Source organism: Crinia signifera, chromosome 12 (genome assembly GCF_055691185.1).
Source record: "Crinia signifera chromosome 12, ASM5569118v1, whole genome shotgun sequence".
NCBI lineage: Eukaryota > Metazoa > Chordata > Amphibia > Anura > Myobatrachidae > Crinia > Crinia signifera.
Genome location: NC_139228.1, coordinates 86,479,999 through 86,495,004, shown reverse-complemented (window position 1 = coordinate 86,495,004; position 15,006 = coordinate 86,479,999). Strand labels below are relative to the sequence as shown.

At 45.0% G+C, this 15,006-nt stretch overlaps 1 protein-coding gene across 1 annotated transcript; it reads right to left on the bottom strand.

The window, feature by feature from the left end:
* Positions 1-196: 196 nt before the first annotated feature.
* On the bottom strand, positions 197-13,462 carry LOC146050501 (SERTA domain-containing protein 2-like). Its single transcript, XM_083167546.1, has 2 exons — positions 13,241-13,462; positions 197-7,765 (listed from the first exon to the last, which is right to left on the bottom strand). The coding sequence occupies exon 2, from the start codon at positions 7,759-7,761 to the stop codon at positions 6,928-6,930; it is 834 nt and encodes a 277-aa protein (XP_083023672.1). The 5' UTR covers positions 7,762-7,765; positions 13,241-13,462; the 3' UTR covers positions 197-6,927.
* Positions 13,463-15,006: the final 1,544 nt, after the last annotated feature.

The following is a 15,006-nucleotide window of genomic DNA, read 5'->3' as shown; positions in this document are numbered from 1 at the left end:
GGCCTGTATAACCGTATAGGCGCAGCCCATCGACATCGCTCACCGTTGCTAATTCACAATGGTGAGGATAGATCGGCATAACCTCCATAGTATATTAGCTTATGTGTAGAAAACAAACACAATGCAAAGTCTTTTCAGAGCCAGAGCTGAATGTGCCTTGACCGTACAAATAATTCAAAAAAGGCTCCACAAGTTTTAATCATATAACTTTATTTAAATTAACAGTCAGCAACAATCTGTTGTAATTCTGTCCTTTAGCAGTATATTTCCATAGGAAATCTTATTTACAAATCTCATTACCGGTACATACATAAAAAGTCATTTTTGCACAAAAACAGCCATAGTAATGGGAAAGAAAGATATATGTACAAAGCCGTCAAAAAAAATCGGTAGCTCTATCTGATGAAAAGAAAAACCCACAACATGGTATTAACAGTGATCAGAACTGGATCAGACGCATGAACTGTCTCTGCCTTCCTTTGGACAGTGCTGGCTGTACTTAACAAGCGGTTACAGAAGTCCATATAGGAGAAACTTAGAAATAGTCTTAGTGTGAAAAATACATAGTGCAGGTTTAGCAAACTGCAGTGTATAAAATTCCTGCGTTGTACGTTTAGTTGCGGTGCTTAGCACTCAGACGCGCCCCAGTCTGTACATGCATTGTTACAGACAGCAGCTGTGATGGCTTATACCCAGGTGACAAATTTCCTGCATTGTGTGTTAGAGCGTATACTTCCCCTTCACAAAACAGAGACCACCATTATCCAGATGGGTTCAATCGCTGTATAGACGACTGGTACACTTAAACCAGGCCTTGCCAACCTGTGGCTCTCCAGATTTTGGCAAACTACAAATCCCATCATGCCTTGCCACAGTTTTGCTATAAGGGAGTGTTAAAACTGTGGCAAGGCATGCTGGGATTTGTAGTTTCACAACATCTGGACCCCGTGTGTCCTGACTTAAGCTGTGTACACACGGGGTATAGGGTCATTAGGTAGACATGTCTTGGGTTGGCCCATGAAGGTCGACATGGGTTTAGGTTGACACCTCAGAAGGTCCACGCGGGGTTAGGTCAACAGGCTCATTATGATGAAACAAGCATTAGGTTGACATGGGTATTTTGGGGGGAGGGGAGGGGGGGGGGGGGGGTTAGCAGACATGTGGTATTTCATGCTCTACCATCATCTAGGGCAGGGATTGGGGAACCTTCAGCCCTCCAGCTGTTGTTGAACTACATATCCCAGTATGCCCTGCAACAGTTTCAGCATGGAAAAATAGCAAAACTGTAGCAGAATCCTGGGATGTGTAGTTCAACAACAGCTGGAGGGCCGAAGGTTCCCCATCCCTGATCTAGGGCATGGAGGGAGAATGGAATAGTGTGCCAAGCGTAGTGAGGCACCGTGCCAGAAGCATGCGAGCACAGCAAGCCGTGGGAGGGGACACGGTGCACAGAAGATGTCGCACGGTGTCCATGTCGGCATTCTCTGCAAAAAAAACGTGAAAAGCCCATGTCGACCTTCTGAGGTGTCACCCTAAGCCCATGTCGACCTAAGTTGTGTCGACTATGATCCATACCCACACATGGTGAGATTTTGTGCTCAATTTTTCAAAAAGTCAAACAGTTTTCAGCCGCAATCGATGCTGATCCCAATGCACCCATTTAGTGTAAATCAAACAGTGAAATAGACTTTTCAGGCAAAACTATATATAGTACAGCTCTGTGCGATTCAATCCCTATCGAATGGGGATGGAATAGCAAGGCAATCACACCGTGTGTACACAGCATCACACCCCGAACAATCAGAACTTGGTCATAGTTTGTGCATATTTAAACAAAACGGAACAGTGCAGTTACTTTCAATAGAATAAGTAGCGGGCTTGGAGTATAATCCACTTTGGTCTGCTGTTAGCCATAATCTCTCCTCTGAGAAAACGGCACCATGGTCAGCAAAAGCAACAGTGACATCTACTACATAGAAAGAATATAGCAACAGAAACCGAAAAGATATATTATTACCAAACTATTTATCCAAGTAAGTTATTAAGGAAACACAAAAGGAAAAGGTCAATAAAACAAAGGTAAACGAACATGCTAAACGATTGTATCAAATGGATTTCCTTAAACATTAAAAGTGGTTCAGGAAGAAGCAATATTTGATTTTGATTATAAAGTTGTCGGTGATGAATTAGTAGATGGTAAAAATTGTACAGTTGGTGTTTGAAGTTACAAAACTTTCTGTAATGATAGCTTAAGGTGCTTAAACTGTGGCCCTCAAGCTGTAGTGAAACTACACATCCCAGCATGCATTGCCATAGTTTTAGCATTCCCTAATAGCAAAACTGCAGCAAGGCATGATGGGACTTGCAGTTTCACAACAGCTGGTGGGCCATAGTTTGGACATGCATGGGTTAAGGTCATCTTTAAAAGGGACACGCACCTCAACCCATATTGCTGTACAAATAATGTTGTATTTAAAGATCAGTCAGACACATTCTTGGCAGATTAACCAATTTGTCAGATACTTAAAAAAAAATAAAAACCCCACACCTCAAAAACACAACTACTTAAGAACTTTGGTACCCGGGGTAAATTTGTCTGCAACTTGTCAACATATACTTTATTAAAAAGACCAATTATAATGAAATACTGAAAATGGCTTTAAAATAAAATAAAAAAAATTACAAAACATCCTTTTGCAATCTGACCGCAGCGAGGCTTATTCGCAGATATAAATCTGCAGTGCAAAGTTTAGCGACATCACGTACTTACATTTGGTATATGCAACGAGTGATATATTTAATAAAAGGTCAATTACTATTAATTATTTATTTTCTGGTCAATGTTGAACTATTTCAGATCAATAAAAAGAATGCTGATCTTAATTTTGGGCTTTGAGGGTTAGAACATACATTTGCCAACAATTAAAAAAATTAATCTAAAAGACTAAAGATTGCTTTTGATCAAATCGGGAAACCGTTCAACATCGACCATAGATTGGCCAACATTGACCAAAATTGATCCTTTAGTATATTTATTTGTGAACAGTTTGTTATATAGCGCAGCATATTCCGTTGCGCTTCGTCCCCTAGAGTCTACAGTTGTGCCAAGGTTTTCATGGAAATATCTACATAGGCCGGAATAAATACTAGGCGTACACATGGCTTACTGTGTGCCCAAAAATACAGTTGTGATTTGGCGGGGTCTTGTAATGCATTTGGTGAACAAATCAGCGCACTGGCACAAATAAAAAAAATAAACTGAAAAAAACCCTTTGAGTGCCAAGATCTGTGAGAGATGCGTAAAATATCTGCTAAAAATGCCAGCATCTCTCACATTTGTTATATAGATTCAAATAAAAAAATGTTGCGTAAAAAAAAAAAGGATTTCTTATATAAGTGTAAACATTACAGGTCATTATGATAAAATTAAAAATGTTTGCTTGCCAATTTTCACGCCCTCGAGAGCTACCAACAGTTCACATTTTCCAGACAACCTAGCTGCTGCACAGCTGCACTCATTAATCACTGACACATTTTAAAAGATACACAGATGGAGCTAATTAGCTCACTTGTGATTCTGTGAGGAGACCTGCAAAACATGCACTGTTGGTAGCTCTCGAGGACTAGGGTTGCCTACCCCAGGTCTAAACCATTACTGCCAGGACAATGGAGTATAATAAATGGATGCATTTTGATGGTGCAGTTTATGCCGGACGATTATCAGCGTTCGCGGATGGTTTGCAGATGAAGAAGTGGTTTAATAAGGCACTAGCAGCGCTCAATGATCTTAAACCGAAATGCTTTCCTTTTCCCAGTACAAGTATAGCCTCAAGTAAAGCAGCTAGGTCATTTAATGGGATGCGGTAATTTGGTCTACAGCATGATGGTCGATATGGGTCTGGGTCAACATGGTTCTAGGTCGAAAGGTCATTAGTTCGACAGTGAAAAGGTCGACATGGGGTTTTTGCACAGTTTTTTGAGCCGACAGGCGGTATTTCATGCCCTACCATCCGCTAGGGCATGGTGGGAGAATAAAATAGTGTGCCAAGCGTAGCGAGGCACCGTGCCCGAAGCATTGCAAGCGCAGCGTGCAATGCGGTGCACTTTAAACTGTGTCCATGTCGACGGTGTTGACATTCGGGTCAAAAACTGTGAAAAACCCCATGTCGACCTAGACACTGTCAAACTAATGACCTGTCGAACTAATGACCTTTCAACCTAAAGCCATGCCTGCCATCATGCTGTAGACCAAATGATCCCAACCCCATGTAACTGTAGGATCATTATTATCTGCTTCAGTCTATGCGACACGTTAACAGAATGTACTTCTCTTTTACGAAGCAAATCCTAATACCATGGATCAAGAAACTCACCAGAATATATGTAATGTAATGTATGTGCTTTAAAAAAAAAAGCCTCCACTGGATTTAAAAGGACATTAATATTACATGTGTTACTGCAGAGATGCATATAGACAAATATAGATTTTCTTTTGCATGAGATGCAATAATGTCTCTGCGTCAGTCCAAATCTGTCTAACAAGGGCTGGTCGTGTTCCATGATTCATACCAGATATGGTTGTATTGACAAGTGCTGTTTTTTTTTGTTAAATAATAACATAAATAAATATACCTGATTAGATGTGATGTTTTTGTATTTGCTTGTAAAGCCAAATGTTATATTGAGCTACATTTAAAAGACCCATTCATCTGCAAGGTAGCACAGGAAGTACAAGTTCTCTGCGTCAGCTGAAGTCATACTGTACATGCATTTGTATCATCTCGATTGGATTACTGCAATGCCCTCTACCTTGATCTCCCAGCTAAAGAACTGCACCCATTACAGCTGGTACAAACACAGCTGCCAGGCTATTAACCAATCAGCCCCATTCTAGCCACATAACTCCCATTCTCTACTCTACTCCCTGCACTGGCTGCCTATAATATGGTGAATCATCTTCAATATTAACTTACTGAGTCACAAAGCCCGACATGACCAAGGCCCAAGGTACCCAAAGCAGCTTCTGATTCCACACTGTCCCACCCGATTACTGCCATCTGTAGATGAAGGACTTTTAGCAGTACCTAGGATCTCCCATAATTCATCTGGGGGTTGAGCTTTTAGCCATTCAGCTCTGACTCTATGGAACTCGCTTCCCCGCAGAGCTCAAGAGACCCCCACTCTAGAATGCTTCAAAAACAGACTTAAGTCTTTCCTGTTTACTCAAAAGAATTACGGAAATGCTTAAGTATAGTTTACGTAAAGCTTTTCTGTACTTCATTGTTCCTGTACTGTATTACATTCATTCTATCTATTAAGCACCTTTGTCTTATTGGAGAATAGAGCGCTATATAAATAAATGTATTATTAATTATTATTATTATTATTATTATAATGACTGAAATTATTACTTTTTGTTTCGAACAGTTGTACATTTTCTAATGGTGGCAAACCATTTATATTCGATCGGTCTGCTCTAAGGACTTATATGTGACCTGCAAATTAATCATCAGCAAAACTTAAACAAATCATTTTGGAACCCAGATTAGAATAAGTTCCCTGTGCTAGGAGTGCCATCACCAAAGCCGTAATTGAAGTTGCCACAAGTTTTACTTTGTTGATTTAAACATGTATAGAACAATAAGACTAATGAACATGAAGACATTTCTAGATAAGAAGAAATTGCTAACTAAGGTTGTCCGTAAACATGGAATGAGGGGGTAGGATGAAGATTGCAATATAGGTTTTACCATGCATGAGATTACGTCTCTGGTACATAGTGTTTATGTAATAGAAAAATGCATTCAAGGCCAAACCACTAAGGATGGCGGTACTGGTCTCCTGCAAAGGGACTAGCACATGCACAAGTGCTTGGTGAAGAGTTCAGGAAATCCTGGCATACTCACAGCACATTTGGGACCCCTACAAATGCATAGCTCAGGAAATGTATGGAAAAGCACAAAAACATATTCACGCAAGTCTGCCAGCGCCTTCTCTGCAAGAGAACTTTAGAAGATCGCCACAATAAAATATATCTGAGGTAGAAAAGAAGTGTCGAGATCAGCTCTAAGAGAAGAAGCCAAGGATAGTCCTCGGAGTAAAGTGCCAGCATGCTTATAAAGTGTACCTATAGCCTGCACACGGAAAATGAAGCCTACAATTCAGAGGAGAAGGATGGGATAGGTACTTCCTGCCCAAGTGATGTCACTTCCTGCCCAAGTGATGTTGTGGTCTCCAATTGACTTGATTCCATATGCTGCAGCCAACACAATACAATGGTGGCCTCTGTGTGTTGACAATAGACACTTATAAACCAATGACTAAAGCCACAAGCGAAGACTGATAAAATTCTTTGTAGGAACAACTGAAAACGTTCTTAGAAAACAACTTGTGTATGTTACAAAAAAAATAGAACAGAAAAATCGAAAAAACGTACAATATTAATTTGGAAAAGGTCAGCTAAAAATACTAAACCACCCCATATAAATCAGAATTCATATACCGCACAAGAGCAGGTGCTTGCACTTTGTCTTATCAGGAGGTAGCGGCCGCTATATACAAGAAAGGACCATATTGGCTCTGGTAGGTTATTGTACCACATGAAAAAAAGTTTAGAAACATTGCAAGAGTTACAAAAATATCTGTTTTTGGAAATTAATCATGTCCACATTTCTTTCAATTCCCAGTTAAAAGGATATGCATAATACTGTAAAAGTCTGTTGCTAGGCAGTTTCGGATCCCATAAGCGATTTGCAACTTAGAGATATATATATATATTTTATATCTGTCCAGTCTTAAGAAAAGAAGTTGATCATTTGTGCAAGGGTTATATCGATTTGCGCTTACTATCAATGATTATTAAACCCAATTCCCCCTTCAAACACCACATAAATCAGCATTCAAGGACTGCTGGTTATTAACACAATGTCAGGAACCAACTAAGATCTCCATGATGTGGTCCAAGTCATTCAGATCTGTCCTACAGACTTGCAAGTTGTTGGAGGAGGAATTATTGCACAGCGTATACAGTTTGAGGGGCTCTTCGACGGCAGGCTGCAATCTTGGGGTGATTAAGGAGGAAAAACTAAAATCGGAGTCGTACATAGAAGTATCAATATCATCAAAAATGTCATCCACCGATAAGTCTTTTAAATAACTGGTAGAACTTGTGAGTTCAAAGGAACCAAAGACACATTCTGCTCCTCTGGTGTCCTGTCTGGTGTCCACTCTGAATCCATTTTCCATAGGTTTTGGCAGTTCTTCCACAGAAGGACCCTGGGCAGGAGATGGGTTGGTATCTTCAACAAAGTCTAGATCTTTGAGTATTGAGGAAATGGCAGAAGACATGTCATCATCCGTAACTTCCATCAGGCTGTCTCCCGGATTCTCATTGGGCCAGGATTCTCTACTGAAGTCTGAGTTTATTCCAAAAGGCAAGTTTAAACAGCTCTCTAAGGAATCGCTTCCTGTATACATGAAGCTGTTGGAGGTGATGTCGTTACCCACAATTCCCGGCAGCTGGCTGGCCTCCTGCCTCGTTTCCTCCTGGATTTGACGCACTGTATTGGCTATGAGGACGGATCGGTGTAGGTTAGGCTCAGCCAGCATCTTGTAGCTTTGCAGCTTGTTCAGGCACATGTTCAGCACCAGCTGCCTTTGATGACTGTATGGCATATTTCTGTTGGAGTCATAGGCACAAGGAAAGTCAGTCATGGTCTCCTTACAATCATTGAACTTGCGTTTAAGTCCTCTATTGAGCATGTGTCTGTCAAAACAAAATGGTTGCACAGTTGTTATGCCAAAGCAAGACTTAGATAAAGAGAAACAAGTTGATTTGTCATCATGCAGGGTGGCTTTCAGTATAAGCATCACTGGGCGCCAGGTACCGCCCACTTCTCAGGAACAGAAGCGGTCCTGGAAGGGTGGTGATTTGTCCCAGAAAACACTGCTCAGAGGAACCAACCAATCAGCTCCTGTCATTTTTCTAACACTGGGGCAGATGTATTCAGCCTTAAAAAAAAAAAAAAAAAGATAAACATGAGGGTGATAAAGAAAGATAAACCTCCAGCCATCACTCGTTATCACCTTTTTGTTTATCCCTTTTTAAAGCCTTGATACATCTGCCCTTAAATCTGTAAAATTAGTTAAGAGCTAATGGGTTGATACTTTATCGCTCACCAACCTTTGGGGTCAATTCATCTCACAGCGCTGTGAGTATTGCCAGGAGCTATTCCAATCAGCGCACTTATGCATTATGTTCTCGCGGGTGTTTAATCGCTAGATCAGACATTTTTTTGACTTCAGTGCCCCTTGCGATGCTCTTTGCCCCATGCTGGGGTACAAAACCGCAACACCAGCCTAGTTTATTTGGAAATCTACTAGTCGCCCTCCTGGCGCTTATCACAAGGCTAGGATTTGAATTGACCCTTGTGATTCCCCCATAGTGATAATCAATTTTTTTACACTTATTTCAAAATAAATATCTTAGAAGTCTCATCAGTTACAGTGGGGCAGATGTACTAACATGGTTTAACGGTTTAAAAATAATGGTTAAAAAATAACGGTTCCCATAACGAAGAGAAGCAGGCACCTATTCTTCTTTTTTGGTTGGCCCCAGCAGTGCTACATATGCGCATTTAAAAAAAAAAAAAAACCTTCTCTCCTCGGCCGGCCTTCTGGGCATGAGCGAGATTCTCTCTCTCCCCCCCCCCCCCCCACCACAGTGGTAGCTCCCCTCCTGTCGCTCTCCCTTGCCCTGGCGATGGTATGCCGGAGCTCCCCTGGCCGCCACTAGTTGCAGTGAGCAGGTGGCAGGCTCGTGGATTTGGCTCAGCTTGGGAGGACTCAGGAGTTTAGGTGCCCGAGTCCTCACACAAGCATGCCACCTGGTCACTGTCTGCTGTGAACGGTGGCCGGGGAGCTGCGGCGTACGATCGCCCAGAGCGAGGGAGATGGGGTGGACCTACACTCTGTGGTGGGTTTTGCTAGGGCAGGACAAACCTGCCCTAGCAAAACCCACCACTCAGGGGTCTCACCCCTGCCGATAATTGGGGGGGGGTTGCAGGGAGAGCCCCACCGAGCAGTACTCAGCAGGCTGTCCCTAGCACACGTTAGATGTGCTGTTAGTAATTGTAATTCCCCCAGTTAACTAGCGTTGAGTACAGATATGCACTTATCGCTAGTTGATACATCTGTCCCAGTGTTTCTGATCATTCTCAATAAAGCAGGCACTATCGCACTTGAAGTGAAAATGAAGGCACGTAACTGGCATCCTGGTAATTTATAGTTTAGAAATGTAATTTTCCTACCAGTTCACTAAGATAACAGTCGTCTCCATATAATTAACCATAGCTACCTAAAATTGGTAACACATGTGCATGACATGGGCTGCTAGGAACAACCATTGGAGCAGAAGGGGGGTGGGATATCTCCCAGCATGCTTCAGTAATAACTTCCAGATCTGAGGAAAACCTGGTGCATAACACTTGGCTTCAGAGACACATCATGAAGTGATTATTTGTACTTTGTTCGGTCACAAGCGTCGAAAACACACACACACAAAAACATGTGTAACAGGGAATGGCGAGTGGGACCACAGAGTATCTTTATAGCGACGCTATATGGTCAGGGCATATATAGAGGAAGGTGGCCGGTCATATGTTGCGGAAAGGCCAGATTTACTAATAGGATACTCAGAGGTGTATTCAATCTTGGATTCGGAAGGCTAGAAATCTGTCCGGTTTTCCCTCTGCTCAACAGAGACTCGACAGGTGGAAATCACTGTTCTTCCTGTCGAAAAGGGAGCATGTTGGCGAAAATGGCCATGGATTGTGGAGAAACAGCCACTGAAATCCGCCTGCAACGCTGTCGGAAACGCATTGAATAGGCAAAGGGGGCTACTGTATGTCCCATGTCGGAAATAGTGCCCAACACTGAATACCGCCCTTATGATTATTGTTGTCCTCATCTCAGTAAAGGGTCCCATACACTAAATCGTGTTAAAAGTGTCAAGCGCATTGGAACGGATACGGAGATTGTCACTCCTGCCACAAGGATACATCGTGAATGGGATTGCATGCAAAACATTGTATGCAAAATGACCGCACACAATGTATCGCATGTGGTCCAGCTGCCGGGTCATTTGAAGAGGTATCGCATGTGATTCCTCGTCCTAGTGTATGGGGTCCTTAAGTTAGCCTGCAGTTTGTGCAGTTATGGCCCCCATACATTAGGCCTACTTGTAGCAGTGAGAGAATAGAAAAAATCCTATTCAAACGAATGGGCGGCCGCTGATTGGCTGAGAGCTCAGCCAATCAGCATCCACCCAGTCTTTTGAATAGGATTTTTTTCTATTCTCCCTCCGCTCGCTGCTACCCTGAACCCTGCGCTCCGGATCAGATCAGACGCCATACACTACGCAATTTGGACTATTGCACCCGATTTCTCAGTCTGATCCTTCAGAATCGGGTGAAATCGGGCCCAAATCGAGTAGTGTATGGAGGCCTCTAGTCCAGTGGTTCCCAACCCTGGTCCTCAAGTACCCCCAACAGTGCACGTTTTCCAGGTCACCCAGCAGATGCACTCATTATTCACACACATTTTAAAAGACCCACAGGTGGAGCTAATTATGTCACCTGTGATTCTGTGTGGAGACCTGCAAAACGTGCACTGTTTGGGGTACTTGAGGACCAGGGTTGGGAACCGCTGCTCTAGTCAATAACATGGAAAGGAGGATTGAAAGCAGATTTACATAGACATAGAGAACAGGCTGTCTACTACGGTCCCAAAGAAACATAAATTCATCTTGTTAAAGTAATATATATATATATATATATATATATATATATATATATATATATATATATATATATATATATATATATATATATGTTAGAGAAAGACTTTCGTTTGCGCTATTGTCAGCAGCTACTCCATAAGACCTCCCTGTTAGTGGAGGACAACATCAATGGATATGTGCACAGGAAATGGATATAGAGAGCGCTAAAAGAGAACCACCACCTTAGTGTGATATTAAACAGTGGGTCATGATGACCTCCTTTGCCCAGACATATTACCCCTGAGGAAGTCGTTCATCGACGAAACGCGTTGGGTCTCGACTTACCGGCTTTACTCTATCTGTCTTTGCTTGACCGCTAAGTATAATATGCCTATGCCGGACTCCACAATGTTTTTTGTCACTCTGCACTTTAAAATTATATAAAAATGTTTTGATACTTTTTGAAAACCTGAAGTTGCTGGATATCAGTTTTGTTTTACTACATTACTCTACAGATCTGAGCCGGGCACTCAGTCCCTGACACAGTTTGTGTGTGCGGTTTATCCAATATATATATATAGCAACATGTTTTGTATAATGTGAATAAAAATGTAAATGTCAGGGGGGGTTGATTTTGGGGTAATTTTAGGCCACTTTCAAAATAACTTCTACCTACAAGTGTTCACATTAATACAATACCCCCATTTACCTGTCCTACATCTTTTAACCCATTGTTCTGCTATTTGTTTAATGTCACCACGATACTGACATGTAATTATTGAACCAATTAAGTAAACTGATAACTTCCAATTGCCTAATAAGTCATTAGCGGAGAGGGTGTCAGAAGGGTCCTGGACCATCCCTACAGGCTTAGCTTAATGCTTATCCTGCCTTTACAGACGCCCTGAAATTGCTTCCGATAGAAGTTACTGTGGATAATTCTATAGCAGAAACCATGGCTGCCCCAAATTGTACGCACCAGGTTGGCTGATGTTGCCCAGGTTTGTCCACTCCTCACTCCCAACCTGCCCCAGCCCGAGGCTCACGGAGCACTGTACAACAACACACACGTACAAAGCATCCAACCTATGGAAATATACAGCTTACATACATCTCTATGCCACATACTATACAGTGCCACAACTTGTCGTACTGCCGTGCACTGGAATATATTCTGCACCACCTCTGCTAACACTGTGTGTGACCCAGGCATATCCATCACCACTAATGGTCCGTTACACGTGTGCACATGCTGCAGGGGCAGATATAGACTTTTATGGGCACAGGGGAGGGGGGGTGGGACACTGTGCACAGGGGACGTAGGTGACACCGGGCGCAGGGGGGTTGTGGGTTACACCGGGTGCAGGGGAGAGGTGTGGGGCACACCGGGCGCACTCACACCAGGCAGAGGGGGGGTGTGGGTTACACCGGGCACACGGAGTGGGGTCACACAGGTACAAGGGGGGGGGGTCCTCACACCGGGCACTGTGGGGGGGGTCACTCTGGGCACTGTGTGGGGGGGGGGGGGGTCACACTGGGCACGGGGAGGTTTAGGTCACACTGGGCACAGGGGGGATGTCACACTGGGCATTAATGGGGTCACACTGGGCACTGGGGGGTCACACTGGGCATTGATGGGGTCAAACTGGGCACGGGGGAGGTCACACTGGGCATTGATGGGGTCACACTGGGTACTGGGGGGGAGGTCACACTGGGCATTGATGGGGTCACACCGGGTACTGGGGAGGGGGAGGTTACACTGGGCATTGATGGGGTCACACTGGGTACTAGGCGGGAGGTCACACTAGGCACGGGGGGGGGCAACACTGGGCATTGATGGGGCCACACTGGGCACTGGGGGGAGGTCACACTGGGCATTGATGGGGTCACACACCGGGTACTGGGGAGGTTACACTGGGCATTGATGGGGTCACACTGGGCATTGATGGGGTCACACTGGGCACTGGGGGGGTCACACTGGGCATTGATGGGGTCACACTGGGTGCTGGGGGGTCACACTGGGCATTGATTGGGTCAAACCGGGTACTGGGGAGGTTACACTGGGCATTGATGGGGTCACACTGGGCATTGATGGGGTCACACTGGGCACTGGGGGGGGGTCACACTGGGCATTGATGGGGTCACACTGGGTGCTGGGGGGTCACACTGGGCATTGATGGGGTCAAACCGGGTACTGGGGAGGGGGAGGTTACACTGGGCATTGATGGGGTCACACTGGGCATTGATAGGGGTCACACTGGGTACTGGGGGGGGTCACACTGGGCATTGATGGGGGTCACAATGGAGGATGTGCCTAAGAACTGATAGGAGGTGACATGACCCGAGTCCCCGCTGTAGGTCTCTGTGTAGTAACTCCGGTGCGAGCCCTATCCCGGAAGTAGAAGCCCCCCGCCGCCAGGCTGAGCCGCAGGGTAACGTTGTGGCACGTACCCCCTCACTCACCGCTCGCAGGGAAACTGCTGACCCTTCCCGACACCGGAGCTGCCTCGGCCACAGCACCGCCCCGTGGGCTGCCGGGCTCACCCCCGTCGCCAGGCGCCCCCCTGCTCTGCGCATCCGACGGGTCTGTCGCCAGCACCGGGCATAGAGTGCGTGAAGGATGCCCGGCTGAGTGACGGCCCTTGTCAGGTGCGGCGCTGCTGATTGGATGACAGAGGACAGGGCAGCACAGCAACCCTTCCCTGATTGGGCAGGTGGGCGGTGCCACTTTGACAAATATGCTGCGCTAATCAGGGGACCAATGGCGGTGGGTGGGGGCGGGGTCAGGTTATGTCAGGGAGGCGATGGGCGGGGCCCGGGGTTACAGACTGACAGACTCCGGCTGCTTCCTCTGTGCTGTCAGCTCGATGGTGGCCGCTGCCTGGGGTCGGAAGTAATAGGCGGTATCGTATGGGAGATAGAAATGGTACAGTGCAAGCGGCTATCGATGGCAGCATACTGTTCGATCGATTACCATCGATGGTTTCGACCATTGACGGCCATCCCCTTTCTTTAGAATCTGGGGCGGAGCTTCACGGATGTCAGGGCGGAGCTTTACGGATGTCAGGGGCGGAGCTATGCCCCTTGTACTGGTACCTTGTGGGGGAAACGCACACAGACAAACACAAACAATCGATGTAATCGATGTTCTCACCCATCGATGTCAAAAGTATTCTACATGGCCCTAATTGTAGATGTATAGCACCTTCTAAAGATCACAGGTGGAAGTGTTACCCACAGCTACCACCCGGCTTCTCGGTATTTTATACTGTAGATCAGTGATTTTCCACCTTTTTCGACTCGCAGCTCACCAAACAAGATTTTAAAATTGTCGAGGCACAACAGCAGTCCCCCACCGGGAAATACTCATGATTCCCCACAGGGGAAAAAATAAAAAAAGCACACTGGTCCCCACAGGTAAAAAAATAAAAAAAAGCACACTGGTCCCCACAGGTAAAAAAAATAAAAAAAAGCACACTGGTCCCCACAGGCAAAAAAAAAAAGAAAAAACTACATTTGCCCTCACATGACAAAAAAAGTGAACAACAGGTGGTGTTGGTTGTAAACTGGTCATCTCTAGATCTAGTGGCACACTTGAGAATTAACATACAGTACAGGAATGTTAGTACAACTGGTACATCAGGGGGATAATTGCAAATTTTAAGTATCCCCTTGAATGGGATACTTACTAATGAACAGCTATCAGGATGCCGGTACCCCACCCCCCTTCTGCCAGCCTAAGCCGAACCCGGGCCCTAACCCCAGTGCATTATCCTAACCCCAGTACCCTGCCACCAAAATTGAACTCCCCCCACCCTGCAGCCTAACCCTAAACCCCCCACTTGAGACTTCCCCGGCTGCATGCTAGCACTGCTCATTTACTTACCATTCGGCATCCCTGCAATCTGGATTCCAGCGTTGGCATTGTAAATTATTGTTGGTCTCCTGGCGGTAGTTGGGTTGTTGGTGCAGGTATTATGAACGCTGGCATCCTGTCCGCTAGAATGATGACCGATTCCCTAGGTTACCTAGGGTGACCGCAGCAGATACCCTCTATTCCTGGTGGCAGCCATAGGGAACTTGTCCACTGGCTTTTTACCTCTATAACACTCCTGACAAATGCAGTAGATGCTTTTAAAAATCGAAAGGCCCCCATACACTACTGAGAGGCACCGCATGCGTACTCCACATGCAATGCCCTGCCAACTACCCGCCAGGTGCCTTCTGAC